The sequence below is a fragment of the Haliotis rubra genome, unplaced genomic scaffold (genome assembly GCF_003918875.1).
Source record: "Haliotis rubra isolate DU_JTF1 unplaced genomic scaffold, ASM391887v1 Scf231, whole genome shotgun sequence".
NCBI lineage: Eukaryota > Metazoa > Mollusca > Gastropoda > Lepetellida > Haliotidae > Haliotis > Haliotis rubra.
Window position 1 is genome coordinate 587,875 of NW_025766348.1, and position 23,669 is coordinate 611,543.

Consider the following 23,669-nt stretch of genomic DNA (forward strand, 5'->3'; position numbering starts at 1 on the left):
CAAACTTCCACAGACTGTCCATGACCCTACTACAAACTTTACTCATACCTTCCACAGACTGTCCATGACCCTACTACAAACTTTACTCATACCTTCCACAGACTGTCCATGACCCTACCTTACTGTCCATGAACTTTACTCATACCTTCCACAGACTGTCCATGACCATGACCCTACTACCTACAAACTTTTTACTCATACCTTTCCACAGACTGTCCATGACCCTACTACAAACTTTACTCATACCTTCCACAGACTGTCCATGACCCTACTACAAACTTTACTCATACCTTCCACAGACTGTCCATGACCCTACTACAAACTTTACTCATACCTTCCACAGACTGTCCATGACCCTACTACAAACTTTACTCATACCTTCCACAGACTGTCCATGACCCTACTACAAACTTTACTCATACCTTCCACAGACTGTCCATGACCCTACTACAAACTTTACTCATACCTTCCACAGACTGTCCATGACCCTACTACAAACTTTACTCATACCTTCCACAGACTGTCCATGACCCTACTACAAACTTTACTCATACCTTCCACAGACTGTCCATGACCCTACTACAAACTTTACTCATACCTTCCACAGACTGTCCATGACCCCCTGTCCATGACCCACACCTTCCACAGACTCCATGACCAAACTACGAACTCATACCTTCCACAGACTGTCCATGACCCTACTACGAACTTTACTCATACCTTTCCACAGACTGTCCATGACCCTACTCTACGAACTGTTTACTCATAACTTTACTCATATCTCACAGACTGTCCATGACCCTACTACAAACTTTACTCATATCGCAGAGAGAGAACTACCTGTGCAGCTCATCGAGAGAAACTCTGTCCCGACATGGCGAAGTCTTCGAGAGCCTGCAGGAGAAGTGTCCCCATGTATTGCTTTCTGACCGAGAGAAACAAATCCTGGAGAAATCGGGACACACGCGTTCTACGAGCGCTACCAGATACCTCACCAGTTTCTGGAACTGTATTTGCTGTACTTTCGCAAATTCGTCGAAGATGGCAAATAGTGGATTTCGTCTACCTCTACCAACCCAGCAATGCATATCATGTACAAGAGAAGAATTCGACAAAGCAGAGGCTGCATACTGGAAAGAGAACCCCATGGAGTATTCTTCTGTGGACGAAAAGCTACGAGAAATGGCTGGGACAGGCCCAATAGACCGACCAGCTTGTATACTAAGCCACTTTGGCAACGATACAGCAAAACGGTTTGCAAATCGCAGTAGAATGTATATCGTTGGGTATGCGAGAGGTATTCTATTCTGTATCCCTGGTGGGACTATTTGTTTCTAGCTGTATACTAGACACCAGTCAATCTTTTTTGGATTTTGTTGTTGTTTTTTTGTGTGTTTTTTTGTTTCTATTTCCACTCGGTCTCTGGGAGCAGCAACTCAACTTCTCGATCGTCTTTCCTCTTCGATATGGGCGAGTGGCAGATTTTGCCCAGCCTGCACCGAAACTGTCCACCCAACAAATGTATGCATTCTATTCCGCCGGCGTCTCGAACCTTTTCTCGTATCCTATAGCCGTACATCGGAATTGTTTTTCTCCAGTCGATGGCGAATCCAGTAGCAGCAACAGTCGGTCCTTTTCCTTCGTATTTCGCTACGGCGAACTTTTGGCACGTGTAGATTCCTTCCAGAACGTCTGTGGCTTTTCGGTGTTCGCTGCATGGAGGGGCTGCCACTTCCATATCCTTGGGTCCGCCGTAGTTGGGCAAAGGGGTGGTATGCCGTCCCCGTCCCCGTGGCGGATCTGCTTGTCCCGATAGCTGCCGGGAGATACAAGACTCTTTCTCGCTGCATGGACAATTGGCAGACAACTTGTCGACGAGGCGTTGGTAGTGCAGGCACCAGAAGAGGCAGTTGTCGTCGTACAGGTTCTATATGTTCGAGAGAAAGTAGTGGATTGGGATTTCTTCCGGAACCTCGAGTAGGAGTCGATCCTCCTGGGGTGGTGTGTTGTAGTCTTCTATCGCTTTGTTTTTCCACGGTACGCATTTCTTGTTGTCGACGCAGTGGTCGATGGCGCCGCACTTGCATGTAGAGTTGTCTCGCTCGAAGATAGTGGGGACTTCCGATATTGCGGCCAGGCAATCGGTGCATCGGTGGTTTCTTTTGTCCTTGGGTTCTGCTGGGCGGCAGTAGTCGTCCGCAAGAACGATGCAGAGTTTGCCCGCCGCGGGGCGAAATTGGTTGGGTTGGTAGAGGTAGACGAAATCCACTATTTGCCGTCTTCGACGAATTGGCGAAAGTACAGCAAATACAGTTCCAGAAACTGGTGAGGTATCTGGTAGCGCTCGTAGAAGTAGTGTCCCGATTTTTCCAGGATTTGTTTCTCTCGGTCCGAAAGCAATACGTGGGGACACTTCTCCAGCAGGCTCTCGAAGACTTTGGCCATGTCGGGAGTTCTCTCGGGGCTGCCACAGATTCGCTTGCGATATGTGGTACTTCCTCTTTGCTTCCCGAAGGGACAAACAACCCGATCGGATCTCGGCGTAGGCTTCGCACGATAGCTTGGTTCCGGGCATTTTGTTGTCTTCTATACCTATGTATCTAGTGTATCTCTAATTCGAGTGCACCTTTGCCGCTGGAGAAACAACTCGACAGTGGTTCAAACCCTATCGACATACTGTTGTTGTTTTTCTGCGCTGGACTCCATTTTTGCTTTCCGTATACCTGTCTTGGGGTTGGATGGACTACTGGGATTGCGAAGAAAAAACCCAATACAAACAAAGAGTGTCCCTATATACTCAAATGTTAAGTGGAGGTGCACCCTTTGGTCTTTTCCCCATTACTTTAACATAGGATTTTTGCTTTGCGGTCCCATACCCCCATTGTGTATACTACTGAATGCTTTGATCTTATCTGACCGTAAATAATTTTCTCACTGTGATATTTTTTACATCCATACAGACAAGGTATCAAATTACGTTTGTTTATACTGCACACACACGTAACACAGCTCATTTCATAACTAATCATTTCAATAGTGTGTACACTGTGACTCTACTATCACAAATCATATTGTTTCATGATTTTGTGTATCATTACAGGCTTCATAATGGACATTATCCCTTTGATAAAACACAGCTTCACATGAGCATGCCTTTCACGCTATTACATGTGCAATAGACAAGATTCCTGTGTCACTGTGTATGACTCTGGTAGGATGTTTACATGAGACAGGAGAGATGGATGAATGGCATGTGAATGTCCTGGATAGTCCGACAAAGAAATATTCGGAACACCGTCAAGGGGCTGTGTGGTTGGAGCACAGCAGGGATAGCTCTACCAACAATTGTCCCGCATGTGGCCTCTTAGCTGGATGAGTCTTCTGCACCTAATCTCAGGCCTACCAAAGAAAACTTTCCCACTGTGCAGAAAAACGCAGAAAAGCCCACATTAATCGTGGAAATAGCAACATAAACACATTACCTCGCTACTGAAACAGTAAAAACGGCAACGAAAAACTATGAAACTGCAACATTTTTATATCAGCGAACTTTGACCTCTACTGCACATGCGCATTATGATCCGGGCTTCTTTCCAATTTCCGAGCAACCGTGAATCGTCTCGCATAGAAAAAGTATTAAATATGTCAAAATAATTGCTGTCAATCGTTTCATACGAATGGAAAGTAAACTCAAAATGTGTGCACACAAGTATCATGATGATAAATGCCAAATAACACAACAGAAATACTTAAAAAGGAATGTAACTTTTGTCCAAGGTCGAGACTTCCTCTTCCATGTGCGCATGCACAAAATTGAAGTTGCGGGCTCCTCGTTTTATGATGCAGTGTTAGCAATTTAAAGTTGCCGCTTTTACTGTTTCAGTAGCGAGGTATTATGTTTATGTTGTTATGTGGGCTTTTCTGCGTTTTTCTGCACAGTGGGAAATGTTTCTTTGGTAGGCCTGTAATCTGCTGTAGTCTGTTTTAGCATTTCTATCTCTAGCTAGGTGAGATCCCAGTAATGACTCAACAGCTGAATTCTGTGGAGCAAATAATGACACACTGATAGGGATGTTGGTAGTAGCATCAGGTGACAACAGCATTTTGGGGTTGTGTACTACTAGAATAAGGTAATTTTTAATGCAAAAAGATAATAACATGATTTGTGGTGTTTTCCTTAATCACTGTTTAACTGTTGACAGGATAATATCAAAATCTGTATGATTTAACACTAGGCATCGTGACACGTCCTTGAAGTGATGTGTCAAAAGTCAGTTCACAAATTCAGTATCTTGTGTGTCCACCATTGGCATTGATGCAGGCTTCACAATGCCGATGCACAGACGACACTAAGAGATTGAAGAAACCTTGGGGAATGTTGCTCCATGTCTGAACCAATGCTTGTTTCAATTCAGCTAAAGTCAATGGCTGATTTTGGGCTTGACGTAAATGTTGCGCCATTTCATCCCAAGCGTGCTTGATAGGGGAGAGGTCCAGAGAAACAGCTGGCCAGGGGAGTACCAGAATGTTCTGCTGTCTCAGGAAATCTGTCACAATGAGAGTGACATGTGGACAGGCATGTGGACTGAAGCTTAAAGTTACGTCTCTGTCTTTGAATGAACTGACAGTCTGGAATCAATTCCTTAGATGGGTCAGCTGAATGTGGTTGTCTTGCTGACATGACGTCACATGTGGACAGCCGGTCCAAGGAAAATCTCGAGTTCCCATTTTCTTGGAAACATCTCCTTAGAGATGAGATCATGTTTTGGTGGACACCAAAATGTCTAGTCACTTCATTTTGGGTCAAACCAGTCTCCAGCATACCTACAGCATAGAGACGCTGATTTTCTGTAAGCCGTGGCATGACGTACACGCAGTTTAGGTTGAAATTAACATGTCTTCAAAATTTTGTAGTAGATTCAGAGAAGGCTATGGACAACAGTGAATTAAAGATGTCATATATTTTATATTCTTTACAAATTTCATCTCCCATTTCCCATATGCACTATGAGGATCACCAATGGTCAAGTAGAGACTATACTTCTGACATGCAGATGGAGAATATGATGTGGCAAAATACAACAAACACCAATTTTCCAAAACACCCACATACATGTGCATTTAGAAACATCCAACAACTTCTAGTAGATTATAAATTAAACTCTTCCTCTAAAAATGAACTAAAATTCATGTGACCACATAACTAAGAGAACTAAGTAGGAGTTGTTTACTCCTGCACATGCACACTGGGATGAAGAGAGATGTTCCAGTCTTTGTACATGGAATATGTGTAATATGCTAGTGCTGCTGCTGAGGCAACTAGCTATGCATAGTAAACTGTGAAGAGGATGTCTGAAAATTTATCTTGATCGTGATTGCAGCCAAGTTACAACATTTATGGCAACAATATAATAGAGACAGAGAATTGGTAAAACTTAAGTACAACCAGCTATCCACCCAACTATCTTTGTTGTATACACTGAATTTTACTATAATTTGAAAAAAATAGGAAAGAAATGGTCTTAAGAATTTCAACTTTCGGTATGGTCAAAGGTTACATTGAAATTTGGAATATAACAAAAAATGTAATATATATGTTCTACCCAATTTCATGACTGAATTTAGTCCATAAAAATATTTCAGAATCAAACCTCTTGAACAAATTCAGGTGGCTGCAGTTTTGTGAGAAAAAGCAAATGAACTTTTATGTTCATATGGTCTAGTTGTTTCAGATGAGTTGTTCAGAGTGCACATAATACCTGAGAGAATGTCAGAGTCAAAGTGCAATAGTGGGATATAGACAAAACGTAAAATAGTGTGGAGTTCTACTACCACTACATTAAGCAAAGGTTATAACATTTTGCAATAGAAAAAGGAGTTTCATCTTTCATTAAGTTTGAAGTGGGTTCATTCACATGTTTTTCATCCACTGAGAGGTTGCGTAGTTTTGTCTAGCTTAATCTGGATTAATAGAGCAGTTGTTGCCAAAGCAAACAGTTACAAATTACATGTTCACCAAATTAGATCTTTCCTTACAAAAGAAGAAGATGCTCATTTCTGTTTACGTCATGCAAATCCATGTCACTATAATCTGTAAAAACAGATTCAAACCATAGCATTCACATGTCATTATTGGTTGAAATTAAGTGAAGTGTCAGTGTCATTTGCCAAGTGGTTTCTTACAAGATGATGTTTATAATGGAAGTTCATTTTTATAAACATACAGAGCATGGTCAAAGTGCTTTTTCTTGGTGATATTTGGAACTGGTTTACTACTAAATTACTCATATACCAAATGTTTACTGGAACTGAAGTACAAAGACATTTTGGTACAGACTTGACTGAGTAATGGCCGCAAATAGGTTTTTCAAATTTGGCTGTTGTAATGAGAATCAGATCTCATCCTCCTGAAAAATTCAGGTGTCATTATTGGTGTGAACAAACAATTGAAATTCCAACTTGATTGGATCACCAGTTTCTGATGTTTCTGACTGACCCCTGATGCCATACAAACGGGCCATGACATTACCTCAAGTGACCTACAGTCAGGTGATCCATAAATAAAGAATAAATTCAATTAACTAGGTACTGTGAAAGCTTAAAAGGCAAGATATTTTTTTAAAATACACACATATGCATTTCAGCACACTATACCGATACACAAATAGCCGTGGGCAACAAGTGAAGTGTCACTATGATATATCCTCGTCACCATTTTTCTTCTTGAATAATACACAGTTGAGAGAGTGAGTTCGATTTAAACCCACATTGAACAGTACTTCAGTTACATCATGTCATATGAGATTTGTGTAGGAGCAAAGCTTCAAGTGATGCTGATCTGAGACATTTACTACTTTGGTTCCCCAAGGAAGGGTATGTGCTGATAAGGAAACAAGATGAAGGCAAATTCAACGGTTTATTGAATACATAAGGGATCATTTAATCCTTTTCATGTCCTGTCTTGAACAAGTAATATCTGACCAAGAGACAATGACTACCTGATACTCACCATCGGAGGCCAAATTACGCACAGCAAAGCAGGCTTGGCACTTGATCTGAAAATGAAGCAGATTAATATAAAACAGTTTTTTTTTTATTTGAATCTAACACAAAGTTTGCCAAAGTTGAGCCTCCTCAGGCTGAGAGAATTTAGAAGCAACACAGGATATTTTTTAGCACAACACTCTGAGCAGTGTTCTATTTTTCTTTGGTCAAGTGACCTGTGAAGATCCGGGTTAGAATTGATCTTCAGTAACCCATATTTATCATGAGAGGCGACTAACGGGATCGGGTTGTCAAGCTCGGTGACTTGTTTGACACATGTCATCATATCCCAGCGTAGGTCGATGCTCATGCTGTTGATCACTGGATTTTCTGGTCCAGACTCAATTATTTACAGACCGCTGCCATATAGCTGGAATATTGCTGAGTGCAGCATAAACCTAAATTCACTCACTCACTCTTTGGTCAAGTGGTTTCTGACAAAGCAAAGAAATGCATTCTGAGAGAATTAGGAGTGTTTTCCGAAGTGCAAAGATCAAATGAAGGTCAAAACTTAAAACATTGCCATATCAAAACACATGTTCATACCACATAAATAGTCCAAGTGATTATGTTTCGAAGCAAAAATGGTCATAAATACAACACTCAATATGGCTGCTGAACCTTTTGCTGGAAACATTCAGGTGTCATCACGGGTGGGGAAAAGAATGAAGTTTCAGCTTCAAAAGGTTTCTGAGGGTATAAGGTCTACAGTGAAAGGAATATGCATTTCTAGAGAAATCAACCACATAGCCCAAACAGCGACAGTCCAATGAACATCACATTATATCCCAATAAACAGGCTATGTGTACTGAGTACCAACACTAACTACACACATATCAAATATCATAACATTTAGAGATAGCTATAATGCAATAGACCGATCCAGTCTGTCAATCAAAACTTGGCGCAAGCGTCAATTTGGGCCAATCAGAAGGCTGGGCGCGCTTTGTGGATTTGTCAGACTTACTTCCAGGGGTCAACGATGCCTCCGAAGGGATCTGCTTCGAATTATGCCATTCATGCTTGCAATATCTATTACGTATTGCTGCGATTTGATGTGTAACAAAACCATTACGGTAGAGACAAAATCTTTGAGGCGGATCAAGGAGTGTGATATGCCTCATGATCAGTTAAATGTTGGCACCATCATTCACGAAACCTACGTCTGCTAAAAAGGTGAGAATTTGCACGAATTTCACAACTTTTGCAAAAATGCAAAGTCTTTACCAATCGATGACAACAAATAGCACTTTAAGACTTTGCAAATGTTATAAACACAGACAATGCTTGTAACTACAAAATTGCTTTTACTTAACGTTTTTAGTCAATACTGGGCAATGAGTTGGTAGGCGGTAAAGCTGAAATGAGATGGGCTAGAAAGCCGTGACACAATGTAATCAAATCTGACAGCATCTGATTTCTGTTAGGGTCGACTGAAATAGCATTAATTGTTACATTAAAGAACAATGTTGTGGATACTGTTGCCTTGTCTCTTAGATATTCTTTAATTTGTCATACATTTTAGGATTTTTACCCAATTGTCTTTAACAAATTTTGGAACAACTAACCTTTTTTATGACAATCAGTAAGTATTTCAGAAAAGGAAATAGATCAAAATTAGAGTTATGTCTTCTTGGGATATAGACTCAGATCCAATAAAACAAAGATTATCATTGTAATATGTAATTTTATTGACAAAGATCTTTGAACTTAGGATATATTCTATGCACCTTATTTACATTAGTAGTAAGCAGTTAAATATCTTTGACTGAAGACAGTTCTTTTGAAGAAAAAGGAATAATTACAGGTATTGTTAGTAATTGTTAGTAAACTTACTTCTGAATTATGGTTGCCAGTTTCCTGTGATATCACAGAGACATACAGAAATGAAAGAGAAAAAAGTTCTCTTAAAAAAACTAAGTCATAGTTATCCCTAGTGGTATGCCTAAAGAGTTATGCAGTTATCTCCCTTAGCTGTGATGTCACAGCACTGTTCGCCCCAAGCCCTCATAATTTTTTCTAAAGAAAAATTTAACATACCTCTTCTCATACACTTAGCGAGGAGGTTCGGGAGGGACCTATATCCCATAATCCAGAGGTAAGTTTACTAACAATTACTAAGAATACCTGTAATTGTTCCTAATTATGTCGTAAACATTCCCTCTGGATTATGGTTGCCAGAATCCCACATATGGAAGGAGGGTCCCGTGGATGAGAGGTGATTAGGGATACCAATATCTTACTGGAATCAGATAATTCTCAGAACAGGATAACTATGACTTATATAACTTCATGTCCTATGATACCCGCCACCATAATCCTAACAAATGATTAATTGTTAGCTCCAATTACAAGGACAGGAAGTTAATGTGAGGAGAATTCTATCCATCTAAGAGAGTCTGCTAGATCATTCTTATTCCTTAGTAACCATAATTCTGTAGAGACTATGTTTCTATCTTCCTTAGAAATAATGACGTCACTTCCGGTTCGATGATGTGACTTCCGGTCTAATGGTACTCCTTTCGATCATTTAGAGGTGATTAAAACACTCGTCTAGTCTCATGACGTCACCTCCAGTTCTATGATGTCACTTCCAGTCTTATGACGTCACTTCCGGTCCTCTGACGGCACCTCCTGTTGATGACGTCACATCTGGTTGATGACGTCAGTTCCATTTATGACTAACCTTCTATCAGTAGGATACAACTATACGAAGATCGAAATCTCACATCCTCTAAACATGTTAATATGGATCTAGTGTCACTCCTAGGGATCACGTGACCTTGTGAACCCCATCACCTATCGTGGGGATACCAATTCCGCTAACATAGTGTTCAACCATTAGTAAATAGGTCTTCTTAAACCTAACCGTTCATAGGTCTACGTGTAGAATCTCTCCGAATCTCTCTCCTTGACTGTCCCAGTACTATCAAGTTCTGAAGTCAGACTGTGTCTCTTTCCAGTCCGTTTGAAGGCTCACTTCTGACTTCTGAGCCTCCCCCCTTCTCCCCCCCATAAGGAGGTCAGGCAGAGGAGAGATGCTGTGCCGTCACTAGAGGACCCAAGGAACAGAGGCCCTCCATTGATGCCACAACATCTCTCACATATAAGTTAGTGAATGAGTTTGTGGATTTCCACTGACAGTTAGACACAACTTGCTCCACTGAAACCGTATTCCAAGCTGCCAGAGAAGTTGCCAAAGCTCTAATTTTATGCGGAGAAAACCTATTGTCTATAGTTTCTTGATGACAGTTTCTATAAGCCAAAGAGATAGTATTCTTGAGCCAGAATGAAAAAGTATATTTGGAAATTTCTGAGTTGATGTTTTGCTTGCAAGGGAGGAATAGACGGTGACGATTTCGTCTAAAAGGTAAAGTCTGCTGAATGTACCAGTGCAAGGCACGAACTGGACAATCTAGAATGACATCCCCCCTTAAAATTTATGTATAAAGTAAGTGACCCCCCATCCCCCTGGTCTGTCAGGTACAACATCACCCTACCCCACCCCATACAGTATGAATGGTCCCTAAGGAAATTCTTTTCAAGGTCCCATCTCTTCATAGCAATTCTGAAATATTCGAGGCATGGTTTTATAGGCACTCATATGAATTAATTTTGCATGGATTTTGCATGACATTGACTACCGGGGTATATATATTTCCTTTTGAAAATATTATTCCTCCTCAAATATTTTTCACTATTAACAGATTGGCCTTCATATTGATATTTTGAAACTTAAAAATATCGTAAAATATGTGACACATTTACGAATATCTAAGAGAGAGGGCAACAATATCCACCACTTTGTTCTTTAATGTATCATGGGATAATAATTCATACAAAATTCATTATTCATTATTACCACTACAAGCAATATATTAGGATTCAGATATTAGGAAAATATAAATATAGAATATTAGTAATAGCTTAGAGAAAGACTCCAGTCAAAAGTTGTAAAACTCATCTCACAGACATACTATTGAAAAAAGGTATAAATTACGGCTACACAATTTCACAGATATCCAAGATAAAATCCTAGCCTAAGGTATTGAGGACTCAAGCTGTTAGCAACCCTTTCAGTAATTCAGAGTTATGACCAGACGATTAAATGCATCTATTGTAATCCAAGCACCTGTAATTGACACATCAGATTAGGCTCGTTGAGATCTAGCCCAGGGTAAGCATCCAAGCATCCAGTAAAAGTGCCATCAAGATTAGTGCCAGTTGAAATAGGATTAACAAGGATTAAGAGTGATTGCCCTGTCTGGTCATTGAAGGACACACCCCATTTTGTATATTCTGTATTTGATAGGCTAATGTAGGTTACACCCATTTTTGGTATCAGTCAACCAATCATAATCTCTTTATTGTTTTAATTGTAGATAAAAAGTCTCTATCTTCATTTGTCCATCAGTAGGGTTTAGACTCCCAACACAGGTCAGCTCTAGCCCTCAGCCCAGAGGGTTGTACCGACTCTCTGTGGCCACCCCATGTTACTCCATTCTTGTAAATAAAAGTGTGATTAGCTTCTTGTGACTTCGGACTCTTTTGCTGAGTTAATTCCCCCAAGCAGACCAGCACGCCAGTTAGATAAGGTGTTTCACCGGAACCATCACTTGGACCCCAGACCCTTATCATAATAAATGTAACAATTAATGCAATTTCAGTCGGCCCAAACAGAAATCAGATGCTGTTAGATTTGTTTACATTGTGTCACGGCTTTCTTGCCCATCTCATATCAGCTTTACCGCCTACCGACTCATTGCCCAGTATTGACTAAAAACGTTATACAAGAACAAAATTGCAGTTACTAGCATTGTCCGATTTTATAACACTTGCAAAGTCTTAAAGTGCTATTTGTTGGCATCTCTTTGTTATGATTTCGCATATGTGAAAAAGTGGGGAAATTCCAAAATTGATGCATGCGCCAGTTGTGATTGACAGACTGGATCGGTCTATTAATATAACAAAGGAAAGATAATCTGTCATTCCCAGTCACGAGTTGGTTGTTGTTTTTATTACCTCTATCAGTTTTTGAACTAAACCCGCTAAAATGACAACAGCAGTTTCTCTATAAAACCCGTGATGTGGGGAATCCCCATATCCCAACATGTGTGATGCGGCTTCATTTCCAAACATGTGATTGTATTACCGCTATCTTAAACAGGTGTATTATGTGAGACTAAATAGTCCCTTAGATAATGTGTTTTTCTCAACTAACTTAACTTGTTAAATAGTAATACACATGTGTTTTCTGGACTTGAATGCTTGAATTTTGTATTAATTATTAGAAACAAAAACATATTTTATCAAATTTGAGTGTGAGTAATTCATTTGGAGGCGAGACTTACATGAATCAGTTGCATGGCATGGCAAACTCATCCCTACAGAAACATAGGGGTGGACGACATATATGCGTGTGATGCGACTTCATTTCAGTTCTCACAAAAAATATACTGAACATCATTGAAAATGCACCACTCGTAAAAGTTCAAGATTATTAAAAGCACGTGTAAGGAATTGATAATTTTTGAGTGGATAATAACAGATGGACGACTGACAAAAACAACAACACAGAAAAGACGCTCATTTATTTAAATGTTCCACAGTCAGAAAGGATCAAACACACGTGGGGTCAAATCGCAAAGTCAATATCGCGTGTGACCGCCATTTGCATTGACAAATGCAGTTCAACGTCTCCTCATTGAGTCAATAAGCGTCCGAATAGAGTTCTTGAGGATGGCATTCCACTTCTGCAGTAGTGCAGCCTCAAGTTCCCGGATGTTTCGCATCTGTTGTCGCCGCGAAAGACTTTGACCAATTTCGTCCCACAAGTGCTCCATGGGGGATACATCTGGCGACTGTGCTGGCCAATGAATAACCTGGATGTGTTGCTGGGCCAGATACTGCATGGAAAGTCTTGTTGTGTGTGCCCATGCGTTGTCCTGTTGAAAAGTATGGACATCTTGGTGGTGATTGAAAACAGATACGATGTGATTCTGAAGAATCTGCTCACGGTAATAAAGGGCATTAACTCTCCCTTGACAGACATGAAGGCAGTCCTGTGATTGTAATTTATTCCATCCCAGACCATGACACTCCCACCACCCAAAGGTCTGTCTGAACAAAACGCGTAATAGGCTGTCAGCATTATGTAGATGAAGACGTGACTCGTCAGTGACTACCACACCATGCCATTGTTGTAACCTTTACTGAAAATGCCTGCTAGTCCATTGTATACACTCATTACGGTGTCGGTCAGTCAGAACTGGTCCAACATAAGGACGTCGAGCATGGAGCCCTGTAGCGTGTAGACGGCGTCGCATGGAGTCAGTGCTGATGACCCCCACATCAACCTTGAACTAGTGCAGCAGTCCTGGCAGTCTTCAATCACTGATATGGACATGGTCAATATGGCGATCCTGATGGAGCGTCGTAACACGTTGTTGCCAAGGTCATTGAAGGTCACGGGTGCTGCCTGTCTACTGATGTCGTCTTTGAAGCCTAACGATGGTGGAGTGGCCAAGTCCAAGTTGTTGAGCAATATCCCTGCTGCTGGTGCCAACCTGAATCATGCCTAGTGCACGTTCTCTTTCGTAAGGTGTTAACCTTGGCATCTCTCTCCTCATTTCACAATCGTTAGTGAAGCAATGAGAATCGTTTCTCATACACCTGCATTTAATGTCACAGTCAGCATGATTTCAGAATGAAATCTGCGCTTTTTTCATGGCCTGGCTGCATGTTGATGCATTTTGGATCATTGTCATGCTGAAATCCATCTTGATGAAAATATGGACAATTTTAGACTGGTGCGTTTTCAATGATGTTCAGTATACTGTAAATCATGAAATTAATGCGAAAAATGCGTCTGTACTCTACTCGCATTATTATAATGACGCATTTCAGTCTGACCATGTCTACTTTTGAGAACTTAATAAATCTCTTGTCATTTTTATTGTCTTCAGGTTAGCAATCATCATAACAATACAGAATATAACAACAATTCAGACATCTCTCATAAAATTAATTGACAAATGAGCACTAATGTCCGTGACACTAATTGATATCCATTGAACTTCATTCATCGGCAAATTTTGTAACAATAGCGGAGGTGTTGACACTACACATATACTATACACCAATACAGGTCACTTCCTCATTACAGGTATCTCAAGTCAATTATCACTGGATACAATCTCTTGTCATTGTTCAAAGTCACTAAAGCACAGCAGCCAGGCCGGACATTCTCCAACCACGCAGGATCGTTTCGCGATCTCTGCTCACCTTTGAAATCGCTGCTTCCATCCACCTGGCATGAAGAGGCTTCATTACGCTAATGCGTAAATCAACACGTGTGTCCTTCTTTGTCGGCGTACCAGTTGATAAATTGGTCCTTCATGGCCAACTTGAAATCACCATTGACTGACAAGTCCATAGGTTGGAGCTCTCCTGTACATCCTGTTTTTTCTTCAAGTGATCAAGGAAAGATGCACATCTATGGGCCACAAATACATAAAAAATCAACAATGATTTTTGTCTCACACCAAGCATTGTATCCTCAGTACTGCAGTGATTGGCCGAGTGAATCACGTGCCAATCGTCTGGAAAGTTGTGATTGGCCTGGCACTTGTTTGTTGTACCTTGGTAGATGACTTGCGGGGGGAGTAAGGTTCCTGAAGCGGAACTGCTGAGAACCATGGTGATTTCACGTTTGTCTTCCACGCCGATCACGTCCACTTGTTTTGCACCCTGTTGGGTTAATGTCCAGCTTGACATAGGCACAATTTTAACTCCGGTCTGGTCGAAGTTAATCACAAGGTCGGCTGGAATCGACTTTGACTCGACTGTCTCCCCTAACGCTTTGATAAATTCTTCCTTCTTGTCATCAAAATCAACTGGGAGCTTCCTGGCTGCTTTTGTGGCCTTCTTTTTCACAAAGTTGTAGCGATTTAGGAAAGAATTCGACCACGACTGGTCAAGCTTAATGGGACCTCCATTTTCTTCTAGCAAAGTCCTGTTCTCATGCAACACTATACCCCTAGCAGTAGCCAAAATAATGTTTCAATTGATGATTCCACCTGCTGCTCTAATCTCCTTCACATGTTATATACAAATCGGTCAAAACTACCCTAACAGTTATGGACGGCCACGTGACAAATGGTCGAGTTTGGTGATTATCTTCATTGGGTTTAACCCTACTCTTTGCTGCAATGTACGCTTTCTTCATAACACGTACGGAGAAGTCTTTCGATAGCATTCGATAGCATTCGATTGCATGCTGTCGATAGCTCTGTGATACTTTTTATGCAATCCTAGTCGTGCGTCACGTTCTTTTTCCAGTTGGTGTTTGATGTCACTTATTTGTCGCAAACAAAATCCGTCCTACTTCGACGATTGCTGGATACAATCCCATGTTTTATAATATGCGTTATGAAATAATCTTCAAATAGTCATCCGACAATCTTTTATTGGTATTCTTACAACTTATGATGCAGAATCTTTAGATAAGTACAAATTATTGAGTGAAATGCTAGGTTTTTTAATAACAATGACCCCCTCGAGGTTCGTAAAAGTGGTTGTTCCTGGTTGTATATAAATTCGACAACGCTGTTGTTCATGTTTTTTTACTCCATCGTATTAGCCCATCAAAAAGATGAACATCTTCTGTGGGGGCATCTCTAAGTAAGACATCAATAAAAAGTGTAGAGCCTTGTTCCACCCCTAACTTCCAACTGGAGAAAAATTCATCTATGTAAAAAAACGAAGTGTATATCATTACTCTACTTTCGGTGCCTGCTCTGTTGGATAACATATAGCCTGTTTTATCCGGTACTGCTTCCGGGTGAATATTGCTTACAGGAATATAAAAATACAGGATTAAAATCCCATTATTTTATTTTTAGTTACATAACCATCACGATCATCAAAAACGAGATATGGGTTGGTAAGGGTAATATTGATTAACCAGATGCGCTTGAGTCAAACGGAGTTTGACTCCCGCGGGTGATGGCTCTGCGAGAAAGACTTTGATTTATAGCGTAGTATTGGCTGGAATCCCTTGTAATACAGTCAATGCATCTTCGAATTCAGTCACCAACTGCAAACTCATATCTAGGAGGGACGGTTTACTCGACAGCATGTGACTTGTTTTTTTCGGGATGACGCTCATGAGTACACTCCTTCTTTGAGAGGGCAAGTAAGCTGTCAGCGCAATCCCATTATTGATGACTTTCGTACGTAATGATCCTTAATCTCTGTAAACACGGATGGAGAAACGATGTTGATATCAAGCAGCCACTTGATTTGGGACGAGATCATCATCCATAGGTTATCGTCAGTACGCACGAGATGGTACAAGTTTTTTTGGGTGATACCCCCTGGTCTCAACATCACTTTAAATCGCCTAGGTTACCACTGTCGAATGCTGCGACCATCACCTATTTATCGTTATTGTTACAGACTCGAATCCTCAAATGTCCCCAAGATCGGAGAGGGCTATGTTAGCGCATTTTCTTACACAATGCGTTCCAGGTCCCGAAGCGTTCATTGTCATTCTTAATTCAGTTCTACCGCTGTTGTACGTTTCATCTTTCACCACAACGAATCTCAACATCATCGAAGGATGTTCACCTTGAATATTACCGGTTATGCTTATCTGATCGAGATGAATGCACAGCTCTCGATAGGGAACCATATTGGGTAATTTCGAGCCCGTCATGGTGGTTTCGGGCTGTAATTCATTCGACTGTAACCCGTATGTTTTCGCTAAAGGCCTGCCGAGTCTTAAGAGTTTTTCTCCACCTTTTAATGTCAGCGTTCTGTTCGGTTCATTTGATTTGAGGCTGGATCCTTGAGGTTTAAAAATTTCATCGTTCAGCGAACAAACACTATAGTAACCATCAGAAAAATGTGGCGTTTTTCATCGATAAATATCTTGTTGTTGTTTCTCTCATTACTGATGTTAGTCCACCATGGGTGATACGTGATATCACAGAGAGCTGCTTCGAGGTGTCCCGATGTGTTATCAATATCATGAAGCAGTTGAACGGGCTCACCATTCATTATTCCCGGGAGCGTAACGAACATGTTGAATGTATAAAAGGCACTATATTATACTTACAATATGTACATGCCGGGAGTGTTCTATTCTAAAAGTGATAAACATAAGCGCTGCCGATCTCACGCAACCAAGGATCGTGGTGGATGCGGTCGGTTCTCATTTCCGAGCCCGGTTTATCGATGTGTTTAAACATTATAGGTTTCCCGTAATGAATGTGAAAACGGTGCAAGCTTGGTTTTCGAACCCTATGCAGTTTTGGCAAAATCAAATCAACTTCGCTGTGTGGTGCGCGACAACTGGGCATGAACTTGATGTAAACGTGAGTCACGTCGCACCACCACCCATCGGTAAAACGGGAATAGTGACACAACCACAACTGGAGCCAGCCGTTCAACCCGCACCACCACACCTATCAGCACGTTTGGTTGTCGCAAATCAGCATCACATTGATTGTAAAACAGCGGATCGCGGTCGGTTTGTGCCTCATTTGATTAAAAATTCCATTGCAGCGACACACAGCAGACCGGCCACAGCGGCGACAACGCCCACAAGTTTTGACTCAGCCACGAGACCGTTTTCGATAACAGACCTAACAACCAGGAGACGATGCTGCAAACTATACCCGGAAGGGCTTCCGCAGCTTTCCCCGCCAGTCTCAGGAGGGCTTCTCCCAGAGAATTTAAATGTTTTTTGACATTCTTTCACACCACCCTTGTCGCTGGGTGATGGTGTTGGGCCGCTAGCCACACCAGCAAGGTTAAAATGCTGGCTATGGTGATCCCCTGTTATCTGAATAACGTTCTGATCCTTTCGGCTAACGTCGAGTCGTTCAGGGCTCGGTCGATGGTTTCGCAAATTCAACTGATTTGGGATCGAAGCGCCTCTCTGTTGGTGGAAGCCACTTCTAATTGGGTCGTTCTTTCGTCTTGTAAGTTACATAATCTTTCTTCGATGCAACATCTGCTGATCTCATCATCATCATCGTCCGCTTGTTCGAGTTTCGTTTTCTCGTAATCGATACGATCATCGAGTGCATTCAGTTTGGCGATGTTATTAACGAGCGATCCGCGCATGGTTTGCATGGCCTTGTCTAGGCCACACAGTTCGCGGATGTTATAATTCTGCTCCGGTGTTTCTAATGCGCTATCGTTTAAGGTGGACAATATGTCGTCGAGTCCGTTTGAAGCTTCTTGAGCGTGTTCCGGCACATCTCTCAAATCATCATCTCGATCTAACGTGATCGCCATGGCACCAAGCTCTGTTTGCACTTGGCGGCCTTCGCGGAAAGTTTGGATTTACTACTATAGTCGTCTAGTTTTAATTCATCGTGGACAAATTGGACGCCATGGCAACTCGGGCATTCATGAGATCGACGTCCGGAGCTATTGAGAGCTCTTGACGCATAAAAACTGGTTGATCATCGTGTAGGATGCAAGCTCCTAGGCCATGTGACGATGCATCCACTGAGAGTTTGAACATCGGCCCAGCCATCATGAAGAAAACAATGATTAAAATCAGCGGGAACAAGGTGCTGAGCATCAACGAAAGCAACATGTTTTTAGTTACGAGGACGTCTGGAGAACAAAGAGCGAAAGGCAAAACATGAAATATCAAGGCATTTGTCCGAACGGATGCGATTTGACCAGGTGGCGCGTGGGATATACTTTTACGTCTTCGAAGCTCAGGCCATAGCCATGCATAGAGGAACCAGTTTTGCATTCTGCTTGACTTCGAGTTGCTCGAGGGACACATGCCGTTTACCAGGCCGGGCTGGGCGACAGGCTGGAATACGAACTCACATTCAACGACTATGGTAAAGTCATGTATGCGAACAACTCGGACAGCAGCTACACCATAGACAACATTTCGTTGGAGTTCGACATAGACACGAATTTGGAACTGGCCTGGCAAATTCGCAACCAGTATTCGGGAACGTTAGCCATCTTGTACAATCGCATTCTGCGCCATCGGAAAATGGTCAGGGATAAAAGCGATACACTGTAGAACATCAATCTGAACGTGCCCGCTCGATCGATGAAGGGTATTTTGATCGTTCCGGTGGGAGAATTTATGCCGTTTCGAAGAGACAACGAAAAAGTATTGGAACCCCGATATCCCCAAAGTGGAAGTAACCGTCGAGGGCATGCCCAATCAGCTTTTCAGCCAAGGCCTGAGAGCCCACCAACAGTGGGACGAGATCCAAAAACTGACGGCGATCAAGCGTGTGCCGGAAATCAAAGCGGTCATCAAGGATCTTGGTCTCGGACGTGACGGTTGGGGAGTACCTGACGAGCAAGTGCGCGCTGTGGCTGGACATGCGATCCACGGGACTACGATCGACTCCACGGCAGCGGCGGCATATATAAAACGGGAGCGAGGGGATCACGATTCAAGGTTATTATAGGGATGTTTTCAATCACAGTCATTCTTTGCCCTACTTTGCGCATCAATAAAACGTATATGGAGAGAGCGTTGGAGCGTGAGGTGCATAAAATCGATCTGGGAGTCCTTCTGCAGGACTGGTTGCATGCCTTTCACGTCAAATTTAAAGGAGAATCGACGCTGTACATTCTAGTTGATAGTGTTATGTCGGACTCGAACAAAGGCTACATACTGGAAGTCGACCTGGAATGCCCCAGAGAATTACACGAGTCGCACAACAGTTATCTGCTCGCTCCTGAACGATTAATGGTTGACAAAAAATGGATGTCCAAATATCAATGAGACTTGTTTGGAAATAACAAACTGGCCAACATGGAAAAACTCACACCGAACTTGATGGATAAAACCAAATACATCGTTCACTATTGTAACCTGCAGCTGTACCTGTCGCTGGGTATGACTGACTGACTGAGTTTTGGTTTTACGCCGCTTTTAGCAATATTCAAGCAACATCACGGCGGGGGACACCAGAAATGGGCTTCACACATTGTACCCATGTGGGGATTCGAACCCGGGTCTTCGACATGACGAGCCAATGCTTTAACCACTAGGCTACCCAACCGCCCCTCGCTGGGTATGAAGATGAAGAGAATACACAGAGTTCTCAAGTTCGACCAAAGTCCTTGGATGGAACCTTAGATAAGACTGAACACGGATTTGAGAAAACAGGCCACCAGCGATTTCGAAAAGAATCTATTCAAGTTCATGAACAACTCGGTATTCGGCAAATCGATGAACCAAAGGAAGTGTGTGAATGTGAAGTTAGCTAGATCTCACAAGGAAGAAAGACTCAGGAAACTGACAGCGAGCCCGGCCTTCAACAGAAGCAAGATATTCAACGACAACTTGGTGGCGCTGCACATGGCCAAGAGTCACATCAAGCTCAACCGACCCGTCTACGTCGGCATGAGCATTCTCGACTTATTCAAACACTTGATGTACGACTTCTACTACAACGAACTCAAGAAGCAGTACGGCGATAGATGCGAGGTGTTGTACACTGACACCGATTCGTTGCTGATAGGAATTCGTACCGAGGACGTTTATGCGGACATGGTGGAAAAAATAGACATGTACTATACGAGCGACTACCCCAAAGACCACACCTGCACAGCCAAGTGAACAAAAATGTGCTTGGGAAAATGAAAAACGAGTGTGCCAGGACCCTGATTGCCGAATACATCGGATTGAGGCCTAAGATGTATTCCATCAAGAAAGCCGACAGCGGAAAATCAGAAAGGCCAAGGGTGTGAAAACATATGTCGTGAAAGAACAAATCAAACACGAACAATTCAAAGAGGCCCTGATCGATAGATGAACCTTCAAACACGAAATGAACACTCTGAGAAGTGACAAGCACCGGATATACGGTTTGAGAATGAACAAAACATCGTTGTCGCCGATGGATACGAAAAGATGGATCGCTGACGATGGTGTCACTACTTACGAGTACAGGCACAAAGGAGGAATATGAATAAAACGATTTTATGGATAAGATTTACTACAGCCCACGGGGATACTGGAAAGGTGCGGGTGCCATCTACAAGTTTGCCAAAACTGCGAAGGTCTCCAAAGACATTGCTAAGGCTTGGCTTACAAAACAAGCACTGTGGCAAATCTACGTGCCAGCACCCCGATACGTCCCAAGGAGAAAGTTCGATATCTCGACGCCCAATCGAGTGCATTAAGCCAACCTCTTGTTTCTCCTGCACACGACAGGGTGAGACGCTAAAATGTACAAGTATGCCCTGACCGTTGTGGATGTCGTCAGTCGATACAAAGAGGCCGAGCCGTTAACGGTGAAAGATTCGACTCAAGTCGCCAAGGCGCTGGAGCGTATCTACAAACGCAGTCCATTGACGTGGCCTGCCAAATTGCAAGTTACCCCGGAGTTCAAGGGATCGGTGTCGCTGCTGCTAGCCAAGCATGAGGTCAAGGTCAGGCGCAGTACTGCGGGGGCCCATCGCAGTCAATCTATCGTGGAGAGGTTTAACCGAACGTTAGCCGGGCGTTTGTTCGGACACCAGTACGCACATGAAATGGTGACACCTAATAAATGATCAATGGAATGGGTGCCTGCAGTTGTGTCAGCGATCAATAACGAAGTGACTAGATTAATCAATAAAAAACCATCCGATGTCGTTAAAATGAAATCAGTGACTGCCGAATTGTCTGCACCGCGCAGGGAGAAAGAGCAGAAACTTTCCGGCCAGGTCAGTGTGAGGTATTTATACCAACTTGCCATTGACCCCGTGTGGTCTATCAAAAAAGTATAGTATCGATCGAGTGGATATCAAAGATGGCCAACCACATTTGTATTATCTACCATCTTGTTAGTCTCTCGTACAGACCCTGAAGCAAACATATCCAAGAAAGCCCACACAAGTCTAGAAAATGTGGCAAGTCTAGATTTCCTCAGCTTCTGAAAATGAAGAAAGTCTCAGGGCTCCTTTTCATTATATATTTATTTGTTTTACTATGAACTTTTTTCAGTAAAATATGTTCATTTCAGAGACTAGTTGTTAGTCTACCATCGTGTATACTACTCGATATATTATGTGCAAAATTAGGCTGTTTGAACAACACAGTCCTTTTATAATGTTTCTTTACTTTGAGGATTACTGTGGGTAGTGACAGACATAAAATGCACAGAGACTGATATCCCACCCAAGGATACAATAGACATTGTTATTGATGTAGCAAATATAAACATGATTTGACACTAAATTTCACAATGAAAATTCTTACTGTTTCCAGGATATTCTCTTGAAACAAATGCTACATGTATTTGTATCAAAGTCAGTTTGTTGTTAAGAACACACAAAATCTGTTGGCTTCTCAGAAATACTGAAACATCAAAAGGCATGTTTTTGATACAAATGCTAAGTGTCCTAACGAATAAAAAGGGTTTTCCTCTGGAAAAGAAACATGACAGAGAGACAAGCTGTCATGAAAACAGTCAGGCAAATGGACAGCACCCATTCCTATATCCCCCTCTCACTTTGTGGCAGGGGACAATGAATAGAACTTACATTAGTGTTCAAGACATCAATGTTCATAATGTGAAGGTCAAGTTCAAAAATGAAATTGCTGCTCAGGAAACTATAGGCGAAAACATCACTGGTTACAGATTTTTTCTATAGTGGAAAACAAAACTGAAAAGAAGATGTTCTGACAGTTTCATCTCTTCATCTTGTCACCAAACTCACGAGTCACAAAACAAGTGTAGAAGTGAGCACAGCTCACATACCCCCGCTTCCCACTTTGGGACATGGAAATGACTGATATTGATATATATAATGTGACAAGGATCAGCAGCTCACAAGACTTTCTCTTTGACTCTACTAAACTTTATATACATGTTAGATAATTGTTTTGCCATGTACTGATTACAGTAATAATTTATGGAAACATTACTTTTTTGTGTTTTCCGTGGAAACCTGACATACAATTGAACTTGTTGCACACAATGAAGTGGACGTAGATGAAGATTGTTATTTTTTAGCACATGGCATATCTGTGGGTCATGATTAACATGTGTATTAAGTTTGGTGAACCTAGCATGTATAGTTTCGATGATATGCTGTGGCAAGGTAACCATCAAACACATTTTGCACCAAGTCATGTTTCCATGGAAACAACAACAAAACAAATTCTGAAAAAAAATTAAAATAGCAAAAGGCACATCAATGGGTAAAGATTAACATGTGTGTGAAGTTTGGTGAACCTAGCATGTAAACTTTAAGAGATATGCTCCGGACAAAACCATCAAACACATTTGGCACTAAGTCGTGTTTCCATGGAAACAGCAACAACAACAAAATTCTGAAAAAAAATTAAAATAGCAAAAGGCACATCAATGGGTTATGATTAACATGTATGTGAAGTTTGGTGAACATAGATGTAAACTTTAAGAGATATGCTCCGGACAAAAACCACCAAACACATTTGGCACTAAGATGTGTTTCCATGGAAACAGCAAAAAAACTAAATTCTGAAAAAAAATTAAAATAGCAAAAGGCACATCAGTGGGTTATGATTAACATGTGTGTGAAGTTTGGTGAACCTAGCATGTAAACTTTAAGAGATATGCTCCGGACAAAAACCACCAAACTCATTTGG

General features: G+C 41.7%; 1 protein-coding gene across 1 annotated transcript in view; it reads right to left on the bottom strand.

Annotated features, from left to right (window-relative positions):
- The window catches only part of LOC124278110 (vacuolar protein 8-like), a 214,022-nt gene that overhangs the window by 79,475 nt on the left and 110,878 nt on the right, over positions 1-23,669 (bottom strand). The window contains exon 8 of the mRNA XM_046713857.1: positions 7,010-7,055. Coding sequence (XP_046569813.1) covers positions 7,010-7,055 — 46 coding nt within the window. The remainder of the gene's footprint in view (positions 1-7,009; positions 7,056-23,669) is intronic.